General features: G+C 36.4%; 2 protein-coding genes across 3 annotated transcripts in view; both read right to left on the bottom strand.

The window, feature by feature from the left end:
* Positions 1 to 398: 398 nt before the first annotated feature.
* Positions 399 to 3,702, bottom strand: endou2 (endonuclease, polyU-specific 2). Its single transcript, XM_057360028.1, has 6 exons — positions 2,671 to 3,702; positions 1,869 to 1,974; positions 1,523 to 1,644; positions 1,201 to 1,313; positions 907 to 1,060; positions 399 to 757 (listed from the first exon to the last, which is right to left on the bottom strand). Exons 1-6 carry the CDS (start codon positions 2,770 to 2,772, stop codon positions 485 to 487), a joined length of 870 nt encoding a protein of 289 aa, XP_057216011.1. The 5' UTR covers positions 2,773 to 3,702; the 3' UTR covers positions 399 to 484.
* A 223-nt stretch (positions 3,703 to 3,925) lies between these two features.
* Positions 3,926 to 11,002, bottom strand: part of LOC130569993 (E3 ubiquitin-protein ligase RNF14-like) — a 20,869-nt gene continuing 13,792 nt past the window's right edge. The window contains exons 2-8 of one of the 2 annotated variants that reach the window (XM_057360027.1): positions 7,127 to 7,287; positions 6,919 to 7,046; positions 6,311 to 6,802; positions 5,984 to 6,212; positions 5,631 to 5,803; positions 4,961 to 5,092; positions 3,926 to 4,772 (exon numbers count right to left, since the gene is read on the bottom strand). In XM_057360027.1, coding sequence (XP_057216010.1) covers positions 4,964 to 5,092; positions 5,631 to 5,803; positions 5,984 to 6,212; positions 6,311 to 6,802; positions 6,919 to 7,046; positions 7,127 to 7,277 — 1,302 coding nt within the window. In that variant the 5' untranslated portion in view covers positions 7,278 to 7,287 and the 3' untranslated portion in view covers positions 3,926 to 4,772; positions 4,961 to 4,963. Of the gene's footprint in view, positions 4,773 to 4,960; positions 5,093 to 5,630; positions 5,804 to 5,983; positions 6,213 to 6,310; positions 6,803 to 6,918; positions 7,047 to 7,126; positions 9,147 to 11,002 lie in introns of those variants that run through there. The other variant, XM_057360026.1, reaches the window with a different exon arrangement.

The raw sequence follows: 11,002 nt of genomic DNA, 5'->3' as shown, positions 1-11,002 counted from the left end.
CACCATTCAACTAGAATTTGCAAAATCGTTCTGTTGGAAATTAATCTTTCAGCTTCTTGAGGTCTGTTCCAAAGTCAAAACTAAAATCCAGGGATGATCGGGCTTTTGCAGTAGCCGCACCTAAACTCTGGAACAGTCTTCAGAGTTAAAAACTTATCTTTTTGCTTTAACTTATGCTATGTGATGTTTTTTGTTGTTGTTGTTGTTGAATGTTGTCTTTTCTGTGTTTCTTTATGTTTTATATACTGTGTAGTTGTATTGTACATAGCACATTGGTCAACCTGAGGTTGTTTTAAATTAGTGCTTTATAAATAAATTGAGATGTTGAGATGAGATGAAAAGAAATTGATATGTTGCCAACTTGGCACAATTCTACTTTGTCAAACATAATCAAACAATACAGCAGAGGATATGGCTTTGTTGTTTGGTTTATTGTTTTTGGGATAAAAACATAACAACATACAGTATAACCCATGGCTATGAATTAATCTACCCCTTTCTTTGGTGACACATTGAGGTATTTTACAAGGACAGGATAGGTGGTGCCAATGTGCTTCTGGTTATAGTGGTGACAGACTATCTCCACCTCATAGATGTTGAAGGAGACTTTCACACGTTCGTTCGGTGACGTGAGGAAACACAGAGTGTATAAAGCAAACTCAAACTCAGGGCTTACACCAATGAAAATGCTTCCTTTGGGTTTAATTCCATTCTTCCAGCAAAACTGTAGTGCCAAAATGTGTTTGTTGTCATCCGGCTGGCAAACGAGATTGTGGTGAAACATAAAAAGGAAAAATGATTTAGATTTCAAAATACAACATTTTGTCTGGAATATGCATGAGATCAGATTAGGAACAATCCATCATCCCATTGTTCTTCTTCAAGATCTAAAGGTTCTCTAAATACCTGGGGTGAGTTTGCATCCACACTGTATCCCTTGTAGTCGATGTGTCCAAGTTTCTCTTGCAAGTACAACTGAATCCAGTTATGGAAGCCAATTACAGTATGACCTCCTCTGGTCTCTCCCACAAAGACATGTTCAAAACCAGAGGAGTCCGGTCTGTGGGGAAAGAGCGAGACACATCACCAACAGAGAAATTGGTCTATAGAAATCCTTATACTTAACATTATTATTAAGCTTATAGGTAATGACCTGCTACAGAGGAGAAGTGTGTAATGCTTCTAAGTCTATATACTTACTTACTGGACCCTCTCCTGGCATACAGCTCAAACCAGATGCGATACAGCTGTTGTTTTAAGTCTGTGATGTCCTCTGGAGACAGATGCTTCTCCACTAGATATCTGTGGGCAATCTGCCATTGCAATATACAATTTGTTGCAATACCAAGAGTGAATGTTTACATACATTACTTATAATTGTGATTTGGTTATACAAAGACAGAATAATGAAATATGTAATATGCAAATATAAATGAATTATGGTGTCATTAATCATTCATCAATGCTTTTCTTTTAGAAAAACAAACACAGTGGTAAATAATTTATTTGATCACTTTCTTACCTTCATTGTGGGGGTCTTTAAAACTGAATCAAGGAACTTGTGATTTTCCAATTCTTCCTCTGGCGTGACAATCTCTGGTTCACCAGTATCACTTTCATAATTGTCCAGGAGTGAGATGAAGGCTAAATCGATAATAATGCTATTAGTACCTATATTAGTATCCACACTTGGTCAAAATGCATACTTGTTTATTCATATCATATCATGGCATACTATAGTTATCATGGATGTATATTAAATAGAATATAAATGGTATATTAATTATAATATATTATAATGTATCATAAATCTGTTTGGTTCCTTGATACTAAAAAACAAAATGACACAATTTGATAGATTTTCCTACCTAAGAAAGTCTCCTTTTTGAATATGTTTTCATCAACAAATGTAAACAAAGGTAATCCCGCTGCATCATTGCCGTCACTGCAGCCCGCCCGATCACCTGCTTTGCCCTGTGACATAAAGAAAAGCCTGAAGACTTTCCTGAACCTTCTTAAACCTTTAGATTTCATGTAGAAATTATACTTGCTTTAAGTTTATATACTGGCCTGTTATTAAAATTGAATGCCTTTGATCTTCTGTCTATCTATATGACATTTACTGATATGTTATCCAGAGATATGATTTTCTACAATGTCATTAATCAAAATATTTTCAGGAAGCGGTGCTCAAAGTAAATATGCCTGACAAATACGTGTCTGACTATTATGTAATAATAATAGACAAGACACGAGATGTGATGGTAGGATACACATTATACATGTGACATTTTTTATTTGTATCTTGGCATTACTTTATTGCCATTACTGCTGTTACTTAATTAAATTGTATTAATTTCACAAATCAATCAGAAATTAACCATCCCAGCATGCATTTAAACATTAATCTTATTGTGAACCGCTTTGAACTCTGAATATCTTTGAAGAATAATCCTGCAGCTCATTTAGTCTCTGTCATTTACTGTGCGAGCTCAATCTCTCTGACTTTATGACCTCGTAACACAAAATAGTAAGGTTGTGGCACTTTATGTGTCTGACAAAACCCAACAAAATATAAAAGAAACCAGAGGTGAACTATTATTCAAAATCATCGGTTTAAATGGTTCTTAAAATATATTCTGACGTTCTTTCAAGAGATTTCAGAATTACCTGCAGAGAAATGCGATAATCAATCCCAGGTCTCAGACGTTTTATGTCATTATCCCAAAGTTCCTGAATTATAGCGGACAGTTCTCGATCACCTTCAATCATTTTTTATTTTTCCCAAGGGGTCACTACAGATGTTAAAATAGGTATATAAAAGAAAACAAATATTTACACAAAACAAACCCATATCTAATAAGATGTGAAAATGTCATAACACTTAACGTAATATTTGTAAAAGATCAATTATTCAGATGAAAAAATTACCTGATTTGTAGTTTCATTATTAGGTCATAAAACAATATTAAATACGATTTTTAACCATCACATCTTATTTTGACTTTTTCAAAGAGAACTTACAGATCTACTGACCTTGTTCCGCTCAGTGAGTTGGGTTACTGGTAGTTTGGAGTTATATTTTGAGAATCGGTAGCTTAATAGCACTGCGGCACATGGACTGGTTGGGTAAGATGCAGCGGCCTTCCCACAGCACAAGAGAGAGGCCTATTCTAAAGGGTTAGCCAGTGTCAGCAACTCTAGCCAAAGGGATTACAGCAGGTTGTGGGGCTTTTGAATGAATGACTCTACAGTGAGGGCTAGCTCTTTGTATCTGATTTCGTGAGGTATTGTCTCATTACCTGACCTGGGTACCTCCTCCTAAAGCCCTTACACAGTGGATCTCGTTTCAATCCCAGAACACTGAGTGCGGACTGACATTAACACTTCATATGCTTTAAAAATACAAATCAAGCTTAACTTCGCTAAGTTGTATTACTATTTTTTTAATTATTCTGTTTTGATTCTTATATTAAACATTTTGGCCTGGTTTCACAGACATGGCTTAGCTTAAGCCAGGACTATGCCTTAGTTGAATTAAGATATGTCGCTTTTATAAAAATTCCTTAGAAGAATACATTACAGATCTGCATCTTGAGACAAAACAATGGCACTGATATATTTTAAAATATTTCAGTGCAAGTTATATTCAGTTAAACATTAATTTTAGTCTGGGACTAGCCTTAAGCCTTGTCTGTCAAACCGGGCCTTTAATACTGTATGTTTGAGCAACGATCTTTGTTGTTTAAATGCTATTTTTAGCATAATGTCAAGGTGCTTATTCAAACATTCATAGTAAGAAATGCATTTAAAAAATTACAGTTTATTCACTCAATCAAGCCTTCTTACAATTTGTGAACATACAGTAAGTTCCAGTAGTGTAATAATCAACATAAATTAAAATAATGTGATTTCCACATGTACTAAAACATTTTTTTCACATTTCTAGCTATATAAATCATTTATTATAAACAGTAAAGTTAATGTATTGTAAACAAACATAAATAAACAAATTTTATGTCAATTAAATATATTATTTGTTAGTAATAAATTGACTAATTCTAAGGAATTTTACCTCATTATAAAGTCAAAGCACACTTGTTTACACACTTACCAAAAGCTAGCAGTAATGAGTCAACTATGATATGCTCAAAACACAATGCAATGGCCAAAGACATCCATATGCATCTACCTTGGACAGATTCACTCATTTGCTAAATGGATTGTCGTGTTGGCCTATCACAGTGAACTTATATTCAATTAAATGGAAATAAACAACACACTGTCTAATAAATAGACTTTTTTACGTCTATTTAATTATTTACTTGTCTGGCACGTTAATGTGATGGCTTTAAATTTCCTTTATTTAGCAGCTTTTTTCACCAAATATTGATATATGAGATTTATTTAATGAAATATTCAGTATAAAATGTATAATCAATTTGATTAAAAATTATATAATCTTTAATATTTTATCATATCAATCCTATAGTTTTAACATGTGTTGTGTGACCCAAGTCTTTGTTTTGTTTTGTCGATAATGCTTGGACAATAGGTTTGTTCAAAATGTTCACCCAAACCAGAATGAAAACAACAACTGAAAAATAAACATGAAATAAACATGTTTACATTTTTTAATTGAAAACAAAATAAAAAAATGTAAAGAAAATGCTTAGTGCACTGAATAAATCATGTTCGGAGAGCCTTCCATTATGTCAGATTAGGAACCTTCTCAAAAAGCTTTCTTCTGTTCTATTTATTGTCAGTTCAATCTAGAAGGAAAATAATAATCGTAATTTAAATATTACAGGAAAGTACACAACAAAATCTTTACCATACCTGTATTTTAGTTTGATTATTGATGAAAATGCATTAAAATGAATCCTTCAAAATCAGTCAAGACAAAAATAATGAAAACAGGGTAAACAACATTTTAGACCGTCTGAAAGAAGGCACTTACAGGTTATAAACATGGTGAATTTCGGTCTGAGAAGTGGTTGTATGGGTTATTATTGCTGAGAAGAGTACAGCAGACCCAGCAGAATTTTTTCCAACAGGAGGTACATGTCATTCTATTACAGCCTTTGTCTTTCTGAAAATGGAGAAAACAGAAGTGACTGATGACAGTTTGCGTAATAAAGTTGATTCAATGTTGTTACGATGATGCTTTATTATGGGCCCAAGGATAAAACATGCATACAAACATATCTCTGAAATACTAATAAACATCTCTCAAAAACACTTGATTCTGACCGGCATTGAGCAGTCAAATATGACAGCATAACAAGACTGTATAGTGCGTTTCATCTCTTCTATCACTCCATTGTCTTTAGAAAACCCTCTTAAAATATATATATATTAAACATTTATATTCATTTATATATTTGTTTGGTGAGTACTAGCCTAGCAAGGAGAAAAGTCTGCAGGTAGCCATCATCACAGAAGTGGTTTAAAATGGTTCAGTTTGTAATACCGAGCAGTTTTGCAATTATGTAATTTATAAATATGGTCAACTCAAGGATAACAATCCATTATTTGAAAGACTTATCTGAAACTCAACGACCACACCTTCTAGCGACAGAAATATTACAGATCTTTAGGTCTGCAGCACTGTGGATAAAAATGCTCACCTGTACATGAGTGCCACAGGATGGACATTTCTTACTGTTATCCTTCAACCATTCTGTACTAAAGTAATTCTCCACCTCTCTCTGGATGACATGTTTTCCAAAACGCTTTTCAAGAGATTTCTTTCTTATCTCACTCGCAGCTAAGTATTCCTCCCGTAAACGCTTAATTTCTTCTGTTAAAGAAAAGCAGATATATTGTCTGTACTTAATATTTTGTTCATCAAAATTACTTGATAAATTTCCTGATTTCACATTTCCTATGACAGGAATTACAATATGTAAGAGATGCATCAAGGTACAGAAAAAATAACATCAAACTCAAGCAGTAATTCAAACATTTACTAAAATCTCACCAGCAGTGGCAATGCATTGAGAAAGAGCATGATAGCCTCGGTTGCAGATGGTACAGAAAGCGTATCGACAAGATGGGCAAATGGCCAGAGAGGTTTTCGGCTCCAGCATCACAGGCGTGCAACAACTTTTGCGGGGACAGTAAACAACATCTTCCATTCGGTCCAAACTTGACTGCAGAAGGAGACGGTCGTAGCGGGCAAACTCCTCTTCTCCCACCAGAAGCTTTACCTATTAAAATGATCTAATGCTGTCAGGACTAAAACTGGAGCTGAAGTGTTAAAACATATTCATAACTTAAACTATAAAAAGGTTGTCCTGAGATGTACCTGTGCTGGAGTGGCTACGGACGTACACTCCGGCTCAGGACAGTCAAGGCACTGCACTTTACCATCTCTGATCTGGATCTCAAAGTATTCCTTCATGCAGGCCTTGCAGTAGACATGCTGACACTCTTTAAAGAGCAAACAGCTGGAACCAAGCTTCTCAGAGAAGCAGATCCCACAACAGAAGACCTTTCCATCGAACACTTTCTGCTTTTGAGCTTCATCAAAATCCAGCAGGTGACTTAGTATGTCTGTGCGAAGTTCGACTTCTTGAACAGCTCTTGGGTCTAATTCTTGTGGTTTACTTTTTTCTGCTGCTTGCGTCTGGCCAGATTCTCCCTGAGACTGACCAGCAATGCTTTGGATCTCAAGTGGAGAATGGATGCCTAAGAATTCCAGAGTCTCTTCTTTTAGGAACTGGATCCAGGTAAAAAGAACCACATTTCCCCGGTTCGCCTCCCAAAGTTCATCTAGTCTTTTGCAAAGTGTGGTGATCTTTTTTATACATAAAATAAATGTAGAGTTTAGAGCAAAGTAACTACTCTTTGTGCTATTACCAAAATGCCAAATAGAATTGTTTTAAATAGCTTGGAATCCAAAGCAGAACTCACTCGTTCTCCTGTGAGCCATTTGGAGCTTAAAGAAAAGACTGGAGCTGATGATGAAGGGTAGTCCACAGGTAGATCAAAACTCAGAATAGTTGGTAGAAATGATATACCATACTCTACACATGTTGGCTCTGTGTAAAAAAGACACAAACTCAAAAAGACTGCAAGGAACCGAAAAGCGATATATATTTAAATATTCGTAAAATCTCACCCTTGACTATCAGTTTAAAGTCAGAAGGAAGCTCAAGGCACAGATGGATCTCACCCTCCCGTCCTGATTCTGCCCTTTGAAACTCCTCTTCATCATATATGCTTGCTAGAGCCAGCAGTTCATCTTTTTGTGCTTCATGGTTGTCTGACATTTTAGCATTCCTAAGACAAATATGTAATTGTAAAATACATGAAGCAATAGATACTTTATTGAGTTAATAAATGGACAGTTGTGTGTAGCTTTTAAAAGGTTTCATTTTTTTTAGATTTATTTTGGGTTTATCCTTGTTTGCCATTTTTCTACCAAAAGATATGGCAACACTGTCACCAGCCCCATGTCAAAACGTGTAAGAATGTAGTAGAATGTGTTTGTCATTGCCGTTAATTAGTTAACTGTGTGTGTATACAGAAGGATTAATCACTAAAAGGTGAAGTGAAAAACAAATTTAGATGCAGTGTGCACACTGCCTCAGAAAAGATTTAGAAAGGGATTAGTAAACCGGTAATGTGCTTTGTTGAAACCATTATGGGGTCAATATGCCCCAGACAACATTTAAGAAAGTAATCTCTAATAAAGCACTTTTTGTTAACGATATGATAACAGATCATAAAATAGACATGCTCTGTTTGACAAAAACATGGCTAAAACCAGATGATTATATTACTTTAAATGAATCTGTCCCCCAAGATTATTATAAACATGAACCTCATTCAAAAGGCAGAGGGGGGTGTCACTGCACTTTACAATAACTCTATTAGCATTTCCCAGAAGTCTAACTCTAAATACAATTCTTTTGAAGTCATGGTACTTCATCAGGGCTCTAGAGTGCGACCGTATTTCTCAATGGTGCGACTAAAAAAAATATGAGGTCGCACCGGTGCGACCAGCCGTTCGAGGGAGAAAAAAAGTCTCTGCGACTCTAAAAGTCTCCCTGTGATTCAACAACAGACACACATTAGGCCCATATCGTGGTCTAAACCAATCCGAGATAGTGATGGGCGGACCCCCACTCAGATTGACCGTGGTCCAGATATTCCTGTAGGCCCTACATGTGTGTACCAGAGGTCGCGTTAACCGAAAATTCTCTGTCATTGACAGATTTTTTTTACCAGTGACGGAAAAATCCGAAGGCCGTTCATCCGTCATTTTGACGGATTACAATGAGGGCAATTTGTAACTCCCCGTTTCCCTTCATTAGAGCGTGATATGCTCGCGAAGGGACGTGCGTGTTTTCACCTGTCATTAGCCGGGTTTCCATCCAAAGTTGCGAATTTAGCTTATGCGCAAAATTGGAATATCGCATAAAACTTTTTCGAATAAGCACCGTTTCCATCCAACTAGTCAACCGTCACTTCCTAATAAACTGCTACTAAATATCAGTAAGAAAAGTAAGAGAAGCCACTGAATATAATAATTTTCATGTATAATAAAACTTGCGCAAGCCGACAATTACGAAACACAATAAATGCGGTGCTTTTGTGGATGCCTGCTGTTTGGGAAACACAGTCGTGACAGTTCTAAGAGGTAATTACAGAATACTTTGATGACTTTGCTCAGGCATTTAAGAATAACCATAACAACATTTCTCATGCTGTGTAACAAGATCAGTACTCTGGCTAGTCAGGTTACGCTGTCTCATAGTGCAGTTACGTGACTTTTTGGAGGAATTTATTCGGTAAATGCGTTTCCATCTACCATTATTCGCATGAACCTTTTTCGCAAAAAAGAAAAACCACCTCAAGCGAACGTAAAAACTTTTTTGCGAATTAAGGGTTTTTAATTAGAAATTTGCTGTTTCCATCACTCGTTTCTGATGCGAAACTTCATGGAAACCCATGAAGAATGGAGCTCCAAATGCATACACGAGAGACAGTTCACACTTCAGAGAGTTCACTTCAAGCACTCAGCACTTGAAATGAGTAGGGCCTAAGGATGTGTCTATCATTATTATAAAGCATTATAAAGAGGGGAGTGTGATTTTGGCAAGGCTTGCCGAAATCATACCCCCCCCAAATCTCAGGTTTGCAATGTCAGAGACACATGAAAACGGATGCTGGTGACATCTCTCGATCTGTAGTCTGTCTCCTGAAAAAGACAAGTGTCCATCATTATTATAAAGCATTATAGAGAGGGGAGTGTGATTTTGGCAAGGCTTGCCGAAATCATACCCCCCCCAAATCTCAGGTTTGCAATGTCAGAGACACATGAAAACGGATGCTGGTGACATCTCTCGATCTGCAGTCTGTCTCCTGAAAAAGACAAGTGTCTATCATTATTATAAAGCATTATAAAGAGGGGAGTGTGATTTTGGCAAGGCTTGCCGAAATCATACCCCCCCCCCAAATCTCAGGTTTGCAATGTCAGAGACACATGAAAACGGATGCTGGTGACATCTCTCGATCTGCAGTCTGTCTCCTGAAAAATACAAGTGTTTATCATTATTATAAAGCATTATAGAGAGCATTGTATGCGTGTGCTGCAGTCAGACAGAGAGGTGAGGGCCCGTCAGTTAAACAGAGTGGATGTAGTCGCGGATGATGAGAGAAGATGAAAAGAACGATTGAGAACTTTTTTGTGAATAATGTTAAGTTAAGGCCTGATCGGTCCAAAAATCATAAGCAATGCTCTGACACGGAGCCATCAACCTCCCAGGTTATGTCAAGCCCTGGTCCATTTATCTTGAGATGTTTTAAGTTTAAATTTCAGTTCAGTGAAGCACTTTAAGCATCAACACTTTTTCAGTAAGTTACCTTTCTTGTAGAATTGTGCTTCAAATAAAGAACTTTATGTTGACCAGATTGTTAGTTAATCATTTACAAGTCAATTTTGCCTACATGGACAGCGATTTTAAAAAAAGTGAACTGGTAAAACTGCAGTGTTAAATGTGATGCGGTCAAAAATTTGGGTGCTCCTAACTTTTGTGCTGGTGCGCCTAAGAAAAAAGTTAGGCGCACCAGTGCAACCAGTGCAAAAAGTTAGTCTAGAGCCCTGTTCATGTATCAATACCTAATGCTAACGATAAAGCATTTTTTAAATTTATTCTGGCTATTGTATATAGGCCTCCAGGGCACCACACAGATTTTATTAAAGAATTCGGTGGGTTCTTATCAGAACTAGTACTGGCCGCAGATAGACTCCTTGTCGTTGGTGACTTTAACATCCATGTAGATAACGATACAGATGCCTTAGGAATGGCTTTCAAAGACACTCTTAATTCCATGGGTGTTAGACAACATGTGTCAGGACACACTCTTTTTCGTAATCATACTTTAGATTTAATACTGTTTTACGGTATAAATGTGGACGACGTTAAAGTCCTTCAGCAGAGTGAAGACATTTCTGATCATTATCTGGTATTATGTTTCCTTCACTGGCCTATGGCTGCAAATCAAACTCCTTGTTACATATATGGTAGAACAATAACGTCAACTAAAGGTGCGTTTCTCGATAATCTGCCCGAATTGTTTCAAATTGCTAGCATGAGAAATAACGTTGAAGATCTTGACATTACCATTGTAAATTTTAACTACACCTTCTCGGAAACGCTAGACACAGTTGCTCCTCAACGTTTAAAGAAGATAAAAAATGGCAGCCCCACACCGTGGTATAATGAACACACTCAGGCTCTAAAGAAAGCGGCCTGAAAAATGGTATTCGAAAATACAGGAAAGCCCTAAAAATGTCTAGATCCGCCTACTTTTCATCACTAATAGAAGAAAACCAGCACAACCCTAGGTTTTTATTTAACACAGTGGCTAAATTAACAAAAAATAAATCGTCAGCGACTTCAGATTCTGGATATCAGCATAACAGTGATGAATTTATGAACTACTTCACAAATAAAATCCAAGATATTAGAGAAAAAATTATAACAAT

Source organism: Triplophysa rosa, linkage group LG19 (assembly GCF_024868665.1).
Source record: "Triplophysa rosa linkage group LG19, Trosa_1v2, whole genome shotgun sequence".
NCBI lineage: Eukaryota > Metazoa > Chordata > Actinopteri > Cypriniformes > Nemacheilidae > Triplophysa > Triplophysa rosa.
Note: the sequence above shows the minus strand (reverse complement) of the source record. Positions and strands in the feature narration are given on the sequence as shown.

Excerpts from the sequence above, each read along its gene's own strand:
- endou2 (XM_057360028.1), bottom strand. The coding sequence starts at position 2,772 with ATGATTGAAGGTGATCGAGAACTGTCCGCTATAATTCAGGAACTTTGG. Across the intron at positions 1,314-1,522 it reads TAAAGACCCCCACAATGAAG|ATTGCCCACAGATATCTAGT; the intron begins GTAAGAAAGTGA and ends TTGCAATGGCAG. Across the intron at positions 758-906 it reads TGGATGCAAACTCACCCCAG|CCGGATGACAACAAACACAT; the intron begins GTATTTAGAGAA and ends CTCGTTTGCCAG.